Source organism: Dreissena polymorpha, chromosome 4 (assembly GCF_020536995.1).
Source record: "Dreissena polymorpha isolate Duluth1 chromosome 4, UMN_Dpol_1.0, whole genome shotgun sequence".
Classification (NCBI taxonomy): domain Eukaryota; kingdom Metazoa; phylum Mollusca; class Bivalvia; order Myida; family Dreissenidae; genus Dreissena; species Dreissena polymorpha.
This window is the reverse complement of record NC_068358.1, coordinates 30236682-30254343: the sequence shown is the minus strand read 5'-3', so window position 1 is coordinate 30254343 and position 17662 is coordinate 30236682. Positions and strand designations below refer to the sequence as shown.

Below are 17662 nucleotides of genomic sequence, written 5' to 3'. Positions count from 1 at the left end.
AACTAGAAAACAATCATAGATGATAATGTTCAATATATTACTATTATAAAGGCTGAACTTAAGAACATTAATGATGACAAATTATTAGGATGCGTTACGAGGTCGTGAGCAGAATAGGTTCAAAAAAGTGAAAAACTCTCAAAAACTTTTATGTAACCGTGAACAATATAATTATACGACAGGAACTATGACCAGCTCAAAGATTGATATTCGAAATGTATTAGATAATCAACTTGACATTTTTATATAAAGATGCCCCCTTAATCTATAAAACAAATATACCAGAATCAAAATGTAAACGTAAATAATGAAGATTTATGTTGATGACATAGAAATACCTAAACTGACTAATACTGAGTTTAATTGTCTATAATGGCCAATCACATTAAAAGAGGTTTCTATTGCTTTATTAAAGGTGTCCAGGCCTAAATTAGACATATTTGTTTGAGGAGCTCTAAATCACGTATTTATAAGTGGATTTTTTTTCGTTACTCAAACACAAGGTATATTTACTTGCATTCCAAAAGTTGATAAGCCTAGACAATTTTTACAGAATTGGCGGAAAATAACATAACTAAATACTGTAAATAAAATCTGTTCTCGATGCATGGCAAACATGTTTAAATTGGATATTGATACATTCATAAGTATTGACCAAAATTGCTTTATCAATGGTAGGTTTATAGGATCATAGGAGAAAACACCAGACTAACCTACGAAAATTAATCAAACAAATGAAAACGATATCCCGGGTATGCAGCTATTAATAGATTTTGGAAAGGCCTTTGATTCTTTGTTATGGGCATTTGTTATTCGGACGCTTTCATGGTTTAATTTTGGCTCAGACTTAATAAAACTGTTTGATGTATTGCAAAAAGACAGAGTATCGGCGGTCACACAATTTGCGTTTGATCAGATATTTTTTCCTATTTCCTATTCAACGTGGTTGTAGACGAGGAGATCCGCGCAGTTGTTCTATGTACATACTTTGCACTGAAGATGTGTCAAATAAATTCAGGTCAAATACTAAGATAAAGGTAATTTAAATTAATGACATGGAATACAAATTGTGACAATTTGCCGACGACACCTCTATACTCCTGGATGGCTCTGCAGAATCTCTCAATGAAACTCAATGAAATGTATTTGCACAATTTACACATTACTCATGGTTAAAAGTTAATTTCCACAAAACAAAAGTAGTTTGGATAGGTGAAAATAAGTTTAGCTCCGGAAGACCTAACACAAGATGCCAACTAAATTGGGACCAACAAACATTTAACATGCTTTGATTTCACGCGGATCTTAAAAAAATCATATAACAAACGTTTAGTGACAAAAAGTTAAAATAAAATCCTAACTAAAAAGTAATCAAGAAGAATTAGCATTACCGATGTTAAATAATCTCTTTGTTTCATTGCCAAATCCATAATAATTTGTTAGCAGACATCAAGGAATAAGTTTTTCTAAATTGTGTATGAAATGGTAAACCAACAATTAGCAAATATATAGTATTATACTATACAGAATGTGGTTTAAATGTGATTGATCTGTTTGCTTTTGAAACGTCTTTGAAGCGCTTATGGATCCGAATAATTGTCAATGGAAATATATAAATGGAAAATTATTTTTTATTCCGTGATTGATTTTCAATCATTATACTTCTGCGGCATTCACTATCCTAAAATTATAAATTAAAACGATACAAAATGAATTGTGGAAACATACATTGAAATCATGTGTTGAACTTTATAGAAAAAAATCCATAAATAATAGCTTTTTAATTGGTAGTACAATTGTTTTTTTAATTCGTGGTTTTACAAAGGCGTTCATTTCGTTGGGGACTTGATGCAGAGCACTGAATTGTTAACCTTCCTTAGTTATTATGAGTTTTGCAAAGTATGAAACTTTCATCCAAACTACTTGTTTTTCTTGAGAATTATTAACGCAGTGAAATGATAGCGAAGCTTTAAAGCTCTTACGACACAAGCATTCTGAAGCCGTTTATGCCAACTATCCTACGGCCCATCTTGGTAAACACAAAATGTACACAACCTAGGTGTATCGTTATTTCCATAAAAGAATATTCGCCAGTGTATATGGATAAATGGTTGAACTTTTTGTAATTAAATTGTAATTAAAAAAACAAAATGTCGAAATATTTTGATATGCCGTTCAGTATTACACGGGATACCAATTTACAATGGTTTCAATATAGAAATGTACATATTGTTATTGGTATAAACTCTTTTTATTATTTAAAACAGGATATGTCACTCCAGCCATACTTTATATTGAAACATGGGAACTTATATGGTTGTTTAAACATAATATTTGTTTTGATCGAAATGTTTATACTTTATAATTGTTAAATGAACAAAACTAGACCAACTTGTAAAGCTGGAAAATCGTTCTTGCATTGTCATCTTCTAAATGAAATAAATACAATTTTAATGACTCATACAAAGACAAAGAATGTGAACAATTGTTAGCTCTTCTCCAGTTGTTAGTTGTGCTATGGGAAATATAAAAAAATTGAATTGTTACATATTTCCGTAAAATGTATCTTTTTTATTGTACTGTAAAAGCTTTTGATTGTTGAGTGTATAAAATGTGTTAAACTTTGCATATATAACCAACTCACATACCTTTTGACGAGAAAAATACCGAGGACAATAAAATGAATTGAACTGAAAAAAATGAGATGAAGTATGATAATCAGCTAATCATAAATGGTTACTTTACAATTTTTGCAATTTAGTTGTACAAATCAGCCAATTCCGCTCGAATTCCACTCCCTTACTACGACAGTTTTCTTTTTTTTTCAATCAAATTTTCTGTCAACGTCTGTTGACATAAAAAAGAAGTTAAGTTGTATTCGCACTAGGCACTGCAGAGTAAATGTTCTTTGTTTATACAAAATCAATTGCAGTCCCCGCTCTTTTATCAACTATAATCAAAGCGCTGAAGGCACTGAAGATGTTCGCTATTGCATAATTTAACACGAAATTCATTTTTCAAAATCAATCGCAAGTTTGAAATGAACACACGCCATTCAACTTTATAAAGTGTGTGTCATAGCGCACGGGTCGAGTTTTGTGTGCACTTATTTATTATCCTTATTATTTCATAGAAATAACTTAGACAAAATAAAAACAACATGCTTTTTGGACGTTCTGAAAGCATAGAAAGTATGATAAAAATGGTAATGAGAACTTAATAAAAAGAAAATTTGCAGTCACCATCATATGAAAGGAATATTTTTTCTAATATCAAATAAGTATCTCACCAAGAATATAAATTCACAATGAAAGTTCCGTGTACAAAACTGTTGATTTTTGACACCATATACAAATTCAAAATATACAATAATCTTCGTATCTTGTTTATGGAGGAATAAAAGTATATAAACATTGCTGTGTATGCTTTACGTGTTACCCGAGCAGTTCACACGATGTCAACAACGCTGACATAAACATAGGTATAGAGCACTAATGCGCTTTTAGGCTAGCTGTTTTACTCAGTTTTCATCTAAGTGACTTTTACATAACGCCAACAGACACGCATGAATATTTTCGAATATTTAATAAGCTGATTCGAGATACAACCTCTGAATTTTTGCTACGTCACTGCGTATGTGCTCAATTCAAAGGATGCAGCACTGTTCAGTGTAAGGAATTCCGGACTACTCTCTGTATGCTCAAACGACACAAATTGTGGCCCTGTTACAATTACGCGTTACAATCCATCTCGCAGAATTTCACTTTCGCTTCCGAGATGAGAAACAATCATTAGCGAAATAGTATAGTGTCACGATAAGAGAAAATCGTTTAATTATCATACCACACAGACTTCCCGAAACTCAACAGCCTCCTGTCAGACATTTGGTCTGACTGGTCAGAGTTTTCTGTCAGACCTTAGGTTATTCTGTCAGACCAAAGAAAATTAGTAAAATTAATAAAAAACTGAGACAAAAAAGTAACACGTTAGAAATACAGACACAGTGTTTTTATTATCATGTTATCATGTTAATCTAAATCATATTGTTTGGAGAAGCACATTATTCTTTCAATGTTAAAGTCCTCAGCCTGAAAGTCGCTGCAATAATCACTGTCAGTGTCATATTTATTTAAAAGGTGTATGTCATCGTCCTCAGCTTCATCTTCATCATCCTCATCTATCATCAACCCAGGCTCTGGCTCGTTAGTGGTGGTATGTGCTGAGGAAAAAAAAGATAAAATGTACTACAAATTTGTTTAGGGATTATAAAATAAATTTGTCAATGCAAGACTGGTAAGTAATGATTATGAGTACATGTGAAATATTCAATAAAATCACTACAAACAGATATCCTACCTGTACTTGTTTCCTCATCCTCAACATGTTCCACTGTTTCATCACTTATCATGCTGACATTTTTGGACCTACAATAGTTCATTCTTCTCCCTCCACGAGGTTTGATAGAGGCAGTCTGGAGGTAGAAAATAAGAAACAAATTACCAACAGCAGTTCAATAAAGAGTCATTTGTCAGTTCAGATAAATAGTATATTGTTAGCAAAACAGTTTATTCAGTCCATGTAGTGAACTTACCAGCCACTGATCAATTGACTCCTCTGGGTCATAGCTACTTATGGTCGGTGTTACAAGCTTGATTTGCAGCAAATTGTCCAGTGTCCCTTGACCCAGCTTTACTCTTCTACTTGTCTTTACAAGCTTCATTTGAGAAAAGGACGTCTCACATGAAACACTTGTAGGTGGGAGGCTTAATAAGATGTCTATGATGAGGAAAACATTCTTGCATTCCTCATCATATACATCTTCCCAAGTCAGTGGTTGGGTCCTCTGGTTGTCTGTAAACAGTCTGAAACATAGAAGATAGTTTGATCAGTAAAACTAATAATTAAAGTACTGTTTAAGCTAGTTCAAGTTGAAGCCAGTAAAAATAATTTAAGTACATGCATATATACCTTTTTGCTAACAATTTGACCCTCTGCCACTGTGACAAAACATCATGCTCATTGAAGGTAGGATCTACTACCAACAGTCTCTTGTTGTATTTACCAGCCAGAAACTGAATCTCTTCATTTCCATAATCTGAAATTGGATCAATAACCTTAAGTATAAGACCTTGTGTAATTTATCAGTAGTATATGAAAGTTGTTAGGAAGAAAATGTTTAAGTATGCAACATTATGTAATTACATATAAAATAAGGAAGTGATGAACAGCAGACATACACTATTAGAAATTTCATAATAAATATTTTATTGTATAACAGGTGTTATGATCACATTAGTTGTTTATGTTTTTAAAGGGATATATTATGAACATTTGACACATAGTATGAAACATTATGAAATAAATTTTAACCAGATATAAAATATTTAAAGTGCCAATCAAATCAAATTTATTTCTCTAAGGTTCTTAAGAGTCAGACCAGCAACATAAATAAACTAAAACACAAAACTAATTCAGCTATTAACTAATTCCTGGAACAAAAAACAACTCAAATTTAACACAACTGAACCATGGTAACATGTCATAACCTGCAAGCTTCTCCTTCTCATTCCTAATCATGGGCCATTTACTAAAGTTTAGGACTTTTGTTGCCTGCACTATAGGTGAGGTTATGTCATCCAATTGGAACCTGGTCTGCATGGCTTCCACTATATTATCGATATGGGTATCCTTGTAGGCCATTATGGGTATTTTTCCTCGGAGTTCAACCCCAGAGAGGGCCTTAGTTTCCAAGACTTCATCAACCTTTGGTAGTTTCCTATGTGTTTTTTGCATACAAAATACCATGTTTTAATCATATTGCATAACATAAATCAAATCTTAATTATGCTATACCTTTTAAGTGACTTAATTAATATATATTCTATCTGCATATTACCAACAATGTTGCCCAGCAGTTAAAATATATGTGATAGAAAAGGGCACTAGATCTTTTTAAAATCTAAAATCAATAATATCTAGCATTAAATAAATTTTACCTAGCTTTCAAATCATCTACCATCTCAGCTGTTGTTTGAATCCACACCATGCTGTCAGCTAGAGTAATGTCCTTCCTCTGGAGTTTCTTGGACAATTGCATCAATGGAGCTATCACTTCCTGTTCAAATATATATTTTTAAATGTTTTTCTCACTGATGTCCTATAATTATGTACAAACTATGTACACATGCTGGTCCTGATGACTTGTTGGTTTCTTAACTCAATACCAAACAATAACAAGATTTTACAAGTCAACTGAAAACAACTCTTTAAATCGTTGTGATAAAAAATAAAAATGAGAAATTGCTCATCTTATCTTCATATTATAACCCATTTCTTTTTGTCTCCAGCCTATTTCAATTTTGGACAGTCCAAAATTTGTTGTTTGGTAAAGGGTTTAATAAATTCACATATTTACCTTTAGAAATAGAGCATATGTTACTACATTTATGTCTCTGAGTATTCTTAGCAATCCCTCTGCCTTGGCATTTGTGTGGCTAGCTGTTGCTAGGTGCGCATCAAATCCAGCATATGACCTCTCCAAGCATTCAAGGTCATTGTTAAGATGTGGTAACCACCTTGTGCCAGTTACTTTGGGAGGCAGGATTCCTTTGATGGCAAGAGCTTTGAATGCATTTAATAGACCAGTTTTATTTTTGTGAGACTTTTTATAGAAATAGTGAAGTCCTATAAGCAATGTCATAAGCTTGTCATACACCTTCACCTTCTTCACTACATCTCGAAAAGCAAGTTCAAGCCGATGGCAGAGGCAATGAATATTCACAAAATCCTCACAGTCATTTCGAAGAAGTGTTGCTAATCCTGAGCGACAACCTGTCATATTTGATGCTCCATCTGATCCCATTCCAATGAGTTTGTCTTAAATAAATTAAGAAAACAAAGCCGTGTTAACCCTGCAGCAGACATGTAATGAAAACATTGAGACAAATTTATCATTAAGAACAAAAAATCTTAAGTTTTCTTATTTCAGTATAGTATTGTAGTATTGCTTTTCATAATGATTTTGCTTTGTGCTCTAAATTATGTCAACATTTTTTGTCTTTTTTATTGTATTCATCATTGTGGGGAAATAAAGAATTTATCATTTTCCTGCGATGTTTCAAAATAAATTTTACTTTGCGCCGATTTCACAAATTAAAATTAATTTAAACTAAAGAAGACTAAGGTTACCTTTTGGGATTCCTAGACTATTGAAGAGTGTGTTGATAAATTGGTACAGGTCAGCAGACGATGTACTCATAGGGGAGCCTAAATGTAAAAATGTCTCCTTCACACAGCCATTTGTCGATACTCTCACATATACAGATTCCTGTTCAGTCCCACTTATATCAGTTGAGCCATCCATGATGAAGGAAAAAAAGTTAGCCTGTTTTATCATCTGCACTGTTTTTGACCTGGCTGAACCTGCAATGAAAAAGATAAAATCTGCAGCAGATTTTGCACACAAATATGTGTTGCCAATATCCAAACCTTTTGCCTTGTCAAGTTTACATTGCCAAGTGTAGTCACTGATTGGTCTGCCTTGTTTAGCAATAGCATGGGCATTCTTAAACAGATATTGCAACCTTGACCTCTCAGCTTGTTTAAGTGCAAGTAAAGCTCGTCCAGACTGAGATGCAACCACATCAGCAGGAGTACTTTGCTTTGCTCTATTCACAGCTGCTGCTTTGACATGGGCTGTACACTTTTCATGGTCATTCACTGTTGAAATTTTAAGATTTGTACTACCTGTAACAAATGTGTTCATATTTTTTAAGTTAAAATGGTTCGATCCCCCACCCACCCCATAATAATCCAGACAGACCTTGCATGTCATTTTACCAGTTTCTGGACTAAATGACAACCATGGTCTGCCTGTCTTCCACGATTCAACAAATTTACGAGGGGGGCGCTTATCCTCATACTTTTTCCACTTGCTAGTGGGCGCTTGCAAATCGTCGTCTGCATGCCTTTTAGGACTTTTGAAATACTTAAAAATTTCCACATTACGGATAAAATGCAATATACAAAATAAGAAAAATGAAAACTAAATCACCTGATTATTAATAATTGCCGTTGAACTCCGTGCGTCTCTGTTGAAAGGTAACGCCTAGCACTTGTTTGGTCTTCTGTAAAAAGTCGCGAACTTAACTCGGTCGAAAAACGTGTCGAACGAAGGTTAAACAAATCGATCCCGGCTTTACGCATTCCCCCATTTACTCATCGCAAAAGTGCAGGGAACCACCGTTACTTGTTTGTTTAATTCCGGAAAAAAAATCAGCTTCGAACACGGGCGATTTTCGCCGAGATGATTTTGAACCAATCAAAAGCGGGTTAACTTATCGGCGAATACAATGGTATTTCATGTTCGGCAAAGTCCGCCGATGTTCTATAAATAACTTGATTTTCATTGTAAAAACCTGAAAATATTTTATCGGACATTCCGGGCCGACGAGTTAAGAATTTCGATCGGCCCTTGACTTTTTATGTCGGACATGTCCGTAGGTCCGACGGAGTTTCGGATTGTCTGACCACAATGTTTGCCGTACTTGGTCAGCACGTCTGTAAATCATTCCATAATGTGTGGATAGGCTGCCATTATTAACAAGTTTGCTATTTTAAATTCAATTTTGTATCAAAACGCATTGTTCTTAAATGTGGCATTTTCAATTCGAAATGAGATTTGTAATGACCCTCGTCATGCGAAAATGGGTCTTATTCCATATGCGCCCATCATATAAATAGCCCACTCAGCTATATCTCCTTCTGATTAGGAGAAACATAACATATTGAGTGATTTTATAGCGAACAGCATCGCCTATGGCCTGACTGCGCAAAAGCACATGTTGGGTTTAACAAACGCTTGCCGAAACGCATAAGACGCATTTTCGCATGACGGCGCTATTGACATGTGATTTAAATGTGTCGAAAGAAAACTGCGTTTAAATCAAATATCAACATGCGATATATTTCGATAGTGAAGTAAAAAACTCATAACAAGGCATATGAGAACACATGTGAAGTGCTCTCCCGTAGTATATTTTTTATCTACTCACGCTAATGTGTGGTTTGACAATGCTAACACACATTTCATGCGGTGTATATGCAACTTACAAGTGAAAAACACAACACAATAGTTTAACTTTTGTTTAATTGTATTTATTTATTTATAAAAATAAATTGCAAACTTTATTTCAAAGTCAGCGTATACGCCGACTACATTTTTAAAAGATATTTATTGTTATAAATATATTTAATATAATATCTTTAGTTGTTTTCGGTTTTAGCGATTATAAAGCATTTTCGAGGTTGCCTATAGTATGCCTGTAGTAATTGATGAACTCATATCACACTGTCTATGTATTGAGAACTGTTAATATAAACAAGCTAAACCTTCTACTTACCTTCTACTATTGCCTTGCTGGCATCCGTAAATACAACTGTTGAGAACCAAAGAACGTTTTCCAGAAATACCCGTTGTAGTAGCATGAACGAGGTTACGAAACAGGTCAGTCGTAGTTTTATTATAAATTGTTTGTTATATTCGGGTTTAGAGATTATGAAACTTTTTTTTTGTTTTTGTCTATCGTATCGCTGACGTTATTGTTGAACTTATATTCAACGTTTTATAAATTGAGAATATAAATAAGCGTAAACTTTTTCCCGAATCTATTAAAACCCTCAATTTACGACCTGTACTACGTCATTGAGTCATCTACTCCGCGACACTTACAATACGATCATTGTTTATTGATTCTTTTATATAAAAGCACCGTTCGAAACTATTGCATTTAATACGATATTAATATCATGTTTCCATAAGGGAATGAATATAATTGGAGAACTCAAACCTCATGCATAAATTATACAACTCTTTCTCGCGAGGATACGCGTAGTAAGCGGGTATTGGGCTCCTAGTAGCTAAGCCGTATCGACCTGAATTTTAGACTTACCACCTAAGCGACCATCTAAAAATGAGACCAAGGTCGATAAGCAGTAACGACCTGTACACGCCAGTCATTAAATAGTTATTGCTCTTTGTTTATACAACACAAACTGCGAAATGTCGCCGCTTCAGTCCTCTTTAAGCATTCTTTTGTCAACAAATCGTGCAAAACTATTCAGGAATGGATTCCATGTTTGACGATGAAATATGTTTCTATCAGATAACATTTAATTATAAAATTGTTATACAAGATAACACAGAGAGACCACTCAAATTGATACAAAGTTCATATAAACATCGTTTTCTCACATACTAGGAAATTCACCTTTACCATACGTACAGGCGTTGCAATAAATGGTCTCCCATGATATATTTTTTAATAGTCAAAATAATTATAAGTCATTATTTACAAGTAGGAGCATTTGTGATGTTATATCTACTGTACAACATATATGCACACATTTTATGGTGGCAAAAGTTTTGCTTAATGTGACGTGACTAAACATGTAACTTGTTTTCAAGAAAATTTTTAAGATTTATTGGTCTACTCAATCCTGTCATTGCTTTTTACAGTTATGTACCATTATGTGTTTAATGTTGGCTTGGACTTAGATTTCTTGCGAGAATTATGTGCGGCGGGAATACTTACTGCAAAAAGTATGGCCCAAATATTGGTTTTTATGGAAGGCAACCTTACAGCAACCGTTCAATGTATTAATGAACAATTGAAATGATTTTTAGTTAAAATCAGAATGATATATTTATACAACACCATCTAACTTTTGAATGCAGCGTATAAAAAGGACAATGTTAAAGTTGTTTCAATTTTGTAATCAAGGTTGAAAATGAGGAAGCACTGTCAACGCGTCACGTCTTCATAGTACTTTCGAGGCGCTGCTGCCTGACCCAGGTTTTGACCGTTATCGACCTTGTACAAACATGAATGATGGAGAATGAGTTTACCCGAATGCATTCATTCTCTTTCTGAATTGAAATCCATAATTGCGTTTTGCAAAGATGCAAACCAAATGTTGAACGTGAAGTTGTCGTGTATCAGCATAAAATGTAAAGCGGATACACACGTGTCTTACTGAAGTCTCCAAATCAACAGATTTTGTAAGTGACTTTTTATACTAGCCCCAGCACTAATACTAAGGGGCTGTGTTCTTTAATCTATCAAATTGTTCCTATGAAAGGTAACTTGACAACCTATTTTTTAATACGGATATACGCCGATTATTTTTTTTAAAGATATTTCTTGATGCGCATAATTGTAAAAATTATAAAAAATTAATTGTAGATTTTCGATATTTTCTGAAAAATATAGGAACACGATTATTACAACTTTGATCAAGTTTTTGTGTTATTTCGTTCTTGTTTACAAATAGTATTGCACTATGAAACTGTCTTACCACCCGGTGTATTACTGCTTACTGGCCATTAAACAAGGTGCAACAAGAGATCAAATGTAAATGGTTTCGCCCTGCACGATTTAAATAGACTTATAATAAAGCCTGTATGTTTACTTTATAGTTACACCGTAATAATAACTGATTAAGTTATAAACACGTTTCTTAAGTCAAGTGCATGTTGTGTGCTTGTTTCTCTTGAAGTTGCGCTGCGTCGTACTGTTTGCATATTGGACCCTTGCCATACATTCAGGTACACGATCTTTAATATGGTTCCTTTACTGCTGTTTCAAAGGAAATTTTAATTTGTTTCCATTCTTAAATCGTCGAAATGTTGGTCTTTTTTATTTAAATCTCCTTGCATGAATACAAATTTTTCAATATGATTGATAAGAATGAAATATTGTTTAACTTAACAAGATCTACATGACATGACTTGAAATACCGTCCAAATACTCCTGCTATTTTTTTCTGACCATGCTTATTATAATTGTTGCTACAGTTTGTCTGACAATTCACATCTCAATTATGAGCTGTACCTGTACTTTCAGTGTTATTGTCACTTACGAAAAATGGGGTAATATTTGATCTGGTTATGGATGATAAAGATATTAATAATATTGGAGTTATTCTGCAACTTATTATGGGTCATAGTGTCCGAACAATTTTGTGATTGATTATTCTCGCTATTATCTATAGAGAGCGAAAATGGGGAATCTAATATTTGTCTTGTAGTTATGCATTAAGGACAAAAAAAAAACAACAACACCGACATCAATTATAATGCCGATTTTCGTTGAAAAGACGTTTCTTGTTTAGTTGCATAAATGTTATGCTGATAAATATTTTATTTGTGTCAGATAACGAGTCTAGATTGGTAAATCAAATTACTGAAAGTACTGTTGGGGCGATTTTGCTCAAATTTTGTAGTCGTAAAAACATTATACTACGTGATGCCAACCAATCACCTTTGTTGCATAAAACAGATGAAATTAAGGAAAGGTGACAGGCTGTCAACATAATATATTATTTAGCTACTTAAGTCATTGTCATACGTGCCAATTCATAACTGCAAAACGTTTGTGAATACAATTTTGATTTTTATCATTTGAGCTGGTGACCTAGGTTTTTACTCTGACTTGGTGTTATATGTATCTGAGATTGATTGTGTGAAGACAAACGTTGTTATGAGGTTTCTATATATCCTGTAGATTCAATTAGTATTCATAAATATATATTAAATTAATTGATTTGCTAGATTTTAAGTCACACCGACACAGTGTAGGCCATATAGCGACTTTATGGGAACAAAAAATAAATGTTGATAATGTTTTACTGTTGGGGCGGACATATACGAGATTGTTTTGATTACTTGAAAAACATTAACGCAAATAAATTAGCTGCTATGAAAGTGACAACCACAACATGTTTTTCGTGTGTAAGGAAAAAGTTCAAAACTGACATGAAAAGCACAGGCGAATTGTCATGATTGATCTTGATTTCACATTGCACAGTGAACAGAATGCGTTTCAATACGAAACATTCATTTTGAAGAAAGATCAATTAAAAAAGACAGGACATAAACATGTTTTGTAAGTATGTCACATTAATGAGGTTAAGATACAGACATCACATAGTTTTAAAACGTAGCTTCATAATTGCAACAAATATTATATGCACTTGTATTTGTGTGAAAATATTAATATTTATTATACATATATAAGACATTTGTCGTATTTTTAAGCTGTTCAAACTAAAAAAGGCTAATTTTCTTAATACTATTTTGTTGGAACTATAAGTTTTAACCTATTTATTTTATCTCGATTGCCTGAGGCTTATATAAACGCTCTCGAGTCCGTTTCTTGTGCCTAGAACCAGTACTTGGTGTCTTTGGGGGAGATCTTAAGAACGCTTCCACGGATTAAGTATTTCGATAAAATTGAACATATTTGAACGTAATATATAATTCTTTGGAATTAATGTATTCCTTACATTAGCATAAGAAGGGCATTTAAGAACAAAGTGATATTATCCTCGATAACAATGGGGTTTCGTAACACACATTTGCGTTGATCTCTGACAATGCTCTGGTGTCTTCCCGATCAAATTGATACAGTAAACTAAGTTTCACACCAAGCGTACGGTTAAGTACATATGCTATTGACATAAAGAGTTTTCGAGCATAAAAATATTTAAATTTACTTGAACACGGTTAAGTGAAGTGAACATTATTTTCCTTAATAAGAAACGGTAGAATCGGCTTTGTCTGCAAAGGAAAATGTGAGACGGACGAAAATGCTCTTTAAACGACAAAACACAGATCAACAAAAAGATTGCATATTGATTGTTATCTTGTCATAAATTAACTGATGGATTGCGTTAATAGTTTAGGCACAGCTTGCAAATGATAAAACAGGTTTACCCATGTCAACCAGTTTACAGCGCAATACAATTGCAAAGGAATATAATGTTGTAGAGAAGTGTTATATCTGCTCGTGAAATAAACACTTATTGTGTTTATAATCGGCTTTTTAAATTATCAAAACATGAATACAAATACCTCGAATGTTGTCAATATGATATATTTCAAATAAGTCAGTCGTGAAATCATACAAAAATGCAATCAGAAAATGCTTAATGTAACAAAAAATATGCAATCAGAGAAGGCTGTGTGACTTAATCATTTAAGTAACTAATATAAATTATTAAATCAAATCCCATATTGGTATAAACAGTACCAAAACATGAAAGACTGGAAGTAAAGATTCAATAAGCATAAAATACAATACTGAACTTCAACGTTTACCGTGAGCAAAATACAACATCCATTAACATATAGGACAACTTAACATACATGTAATTTCATACATTATTAAAAAAGTATGTTCAATAGGTACGTCTGTATCATGAATTATTTTGTTAGAGCATAAACACTTTTGACCAGAAAAAGCGCTTGTCACCACCAACTTGTCGTATATTAAAAAGGCACTTGTTCTCTTATTTGAGTATTAAAAACATAGCATATATAACTAACACAACATGTAATATTTGGAACAGTTTTAAATAAATATCATAACAATAGAAAATATCAAATATAAAAAATTGCCTGCCCTTGGGATCAACCCCACGACCTCTACAGGCAACAGCTTTACTTGTTAACACAACACCACACAGGTTTACATCATTTTCGATGTAGTTAAAGCCTTTTGTCGTTTATACACTTGTTTGCTAAAGTATTGACAAGCGTTATAAACTCACACACGCTTTATAATTTGAGTCGTGTTCTGAGAAAACTGGGCATAACGCGTTTGCGTAAAGTGTCGTCCCAGTGACACCTTCCGCTGTTATGACATTTTTCGTTTAAATGAAGTCTCTTCTTAGCAAAAATCCACTTTAGGCGGAAAGTGTCGTCCCTGATTAGCCTTAGCAGACTGCACAGGTAAATCTGGGACGACACTTAACGCACATGCATTATGCCCAGTTTTCTCAGAACGCGACTCATTTGAACGATAAACATTGGTGATTTTCAATTTAGGAACATATATTTTTAACATTTTTTTCTTCGAATGGCTTTGTTCAGTTTGAGGAACCTGATGCTCCTAAATTGTTTCGATGTATCATGTTTCATTTAATAACTAGAGAACACTGATATTTGTATAGCATCTGCTGTTTTTCATGAGATTTCCGTTAACGCTGAAGCTAGTGGGGACAATTAACCATATATTTACCACATGGAGTCCACGCGGAACACATTGCTATATACGAATTATACATTATTTCATATTAAAACATAATTTATTCTATGTTCTTCAATGCAAAATTATACGACACATCGCAATTAAAAACAACATTTTCTATTGGTGTGTTCTTTGCTTCTATATATGCTTTGGTAAATGACATGTCATTTTATTGAAACAAAAAGCCATTCGATTTCTTTTGAATAATCATACGAATAATAAAAAACACTGCTTTGTTCTCTTAACCTGACGTCATGTTTCCTATATTAATCAATACGTTTTAAAACCTTATCGTAAACGTTGTATTGTTAAAATTTAGAGTGAGTTCGTGCAACTCAAACATGTAATTAATATCCCAAATATGTTCGGTTATGAAGAGTATTGCTGGAAAAGAACACATCAATGTACCTTATGGTATTGTGTTATATCTCACCTCCTACAAAAATTACCTAATCTGATTGGCTTAGAGCGTTCACGTGCCCATGGAGTATTTTCCATACACCCGAGTAATTTCCATACCCACCGAGTAATCGAGTAGTCGGTTGAGATGTAATCGTTACACCGTTAGTAACTAACGGTGTATTGGATATACACCCTCAGAAATTTAATACCATACTCAAGCTTCGCTCTCGTATGGAATGAAATTACTGAGGTTGTATATCCCATACACCGTTAGTTACTAACGGTGTTACTAATAATCCTCCTATGTGGCATCAATGTCCGCTTTGATATGCGTTGTAAGTCCGTCTGTATTTTTCGCCAACAAGGTGTAGTTCAATGTGTAAATGCCATCGCTTGTAATTCTTTGTTTAGCAGTCTCCACTAATTTAAATCTGAAAAAGGGACAACACGAAGTTACTGTACCTTTATTTGTAGGTGGCATAGTATGAAAAATTATTATTCGCCTGTTTATTGTTTATCCGGGTTTTATCATGCGCACATACATTTTGCTCCTGTGTGCCAATTTTCGATAGTATGTCTTTCTACCTCGGTATGTTTTTGACGATGCTAACAGCATCGTCCAAGGTATCATAATCGTAAAAAAAATCTCACAATGGCGACCTATGTAAAAGACCGAGCCAGTCCGATTGAGATAACTCGATTTTTCAGTTACTTCCCTTTTGCATTCGCCACTGCGTAGGAGATTGCTCGTCATTGATCACATTCTCCTAGCAGAGTTGTCGTTCGTGTTTCAATATTCAACAATGGCCGTCCCCATGAGAGTCTCGAATCAAAACTTTCTTACTGCATAAATTGGCTTGTTTCGCTATTTAGAAGCTGTCATTTATGATATATGAATTATTTATTCACTAAATCTCCGCTAATGACAACAAAGGATGGAATTCGAAGGATATATTCGATGTGAATGGATCACTTTATATGGCTTCGCCCATGAGAGACTTGATAACACTCGTGTCAAAACTTTCTTACAGCTTAAATCGGCTTGTTTTGCTATTTAGTAATGCAACAATTAATGGAATTCGAAGGATATATTCAATGTGAATGAAGCACTTTCTGGATCTCGACAGTTTGACAAGGCAAAACTGGCATAATGATGATACTGGTATTTTTAGTTATCAATTTAAGTCACATTTTGCTTTATAAATTTTGTTTAAGCATTTTGCGACTTATTGAATGGCTATGATACCCGATATCAATATGTCATATGGGATTTGCATATCACCAAGCTGTCCTGAAATACAACATTGAATACAAACTCTTTACTCAAATTACTGGTTAGTATGAATTCTTTCTTCTTTCTATTTAAGTAGTTGATGTCATTACAGTCCAAATAATTAGACGTAATTTACCGTTTAGTCCATGTATATTGACCTCATATTTATAGGATTAGATATTATGTTAAAAGGGGCCTTTTCACAGATTTCGACATGTTTTGAAGTAAGTCATTAAATGCTTTACATTGATAAAAGTAAACATTGGATATTAAAAGCTCCAGTTAAAAATCCAGAATAAAATTCTTTAAAAAAAGTAGTCCGCAGCAGGGCTCGAACCAGTGGCCCCCTTATTCCTGGAGTAAAAACGCATAAGCCTGCTCGACTATTCTGCCAAGTATAAATGGTTGACGTATTTTATACCTAGTATAAGCAATCTTCGTAGTTTCACACAATTAAACAACAACAACATAACTCTCCAAATTATTCAATCGTTTCGCGTTGCAACGCTTTATAATTTTAAAATCGTTAAAAGATGCATATAATGGCTATATTAGACCATGGTAAATGTTCAGTAATATGTTTCCTAAAAATAACATAACTAAAACGAAAATTTGCAAATCCGATACAACTTTTTTCAATTTTTGTCAATTTACTAAAACGTGAAAAGATCCCTTTAAAGTTAAATGAACCATATCCCAGTAAAAGAGACATTGAAGCGATTGTGGCCAGTTTAGATCCAATTCAGCCTGCAGTTGCTTGAAAGCTGTTTGCTTAAGAGCGGTTTTCTGACAATGACAAATAGTTTAATTGGATACTGATTAGACTGCCCTTTTCCTGTGACCTGGCTAATTAAATTCAGAAGCCTGGTAACAGTTTAACGTTAATGTTACCAATGTG

At 33.6% G+C, this 17662-nt stretch overlaps 3 protein-coding genes across 3 annotated transcripts in view; 1 reads left to right on the top strand and 2 right to left on the bottom strand.

Moving 5' to 3' along the window:
* LOC127880267 (uncharacterized) overlaps positions 1 to 17662 on the top strand; it is a 536299-nt gene that overhangs the window by 94338 nt on the left and 424299 nt on the right. The window lies entirely within an intron of this gene.
* Positions 3994 to 7968, bottom strand: LOC127880263 (zinc finger protein 862-like). Its single transcript, XM_052427586.1, has 8 exons — positions 7189 to 7968; positions 6416 to 6876; positions 5997 to 6115; positions 5547 to 5776; positions 4969 to 5095; positions 4592 to 4862; positions 4357 to 4471; positions 3994 to 4219 (listed from the first exon to the last, which is right to left on the bottom strand). The coding sequence occupies exons 1-8, from the start codon at positions 7832 to 7834 to the stop codon at positions 4029 to 4031; spliced, it is 2160 nt and encodes a 719-aa protein (XP_052283546.1). The 5' UTR covers positions 7835 to 7968; the 3' UTR covers positions 3994 to 4028.
* LOC127880274 (beta-1,4-galactosyltransferase 1-like) overlaps positions 13960 to 17662 on the bottom strand; it is a 42481-nt gene continuing 38778 nt past the window's right edge. The window contains exon 8 of the mRNA XM_052427623.1: positions 13960 to 15922. Coding sequence (XP_052283583.1) covers positions 15793 to 15922 — 130 coding nt within the window. The 3' untranslated portion in view covers positions 13960 to 15792. The remainder of the gene's footprint in view (positions 15923 to 17662) is intronic.

Bases quoted from the DNA above. Each gene is read 5' to 3' on its own strand.
- LOC127880263 (XM_052427586.1), bottom strand. From the start codon at position 7,834: ATGACATGCAAGGTCTGTCTGGATTATTATGGGGTGGGTGGGGGATCG. The intron at 4,863-4,968 runs GTATATATGCAT...TCTATGTTTCAG, and splicing joins GTCAAATTGTTAGCAAAAAG to ACTGTTTACAGACAACCAGA. The intron at 4,472-4,591 runs GTAAGTTCACTA...TTCTACCTCCAG, and splicing joins AGTCAATTGATCAGTGGCTG to ACTGCCTCTATCAAACCTCG.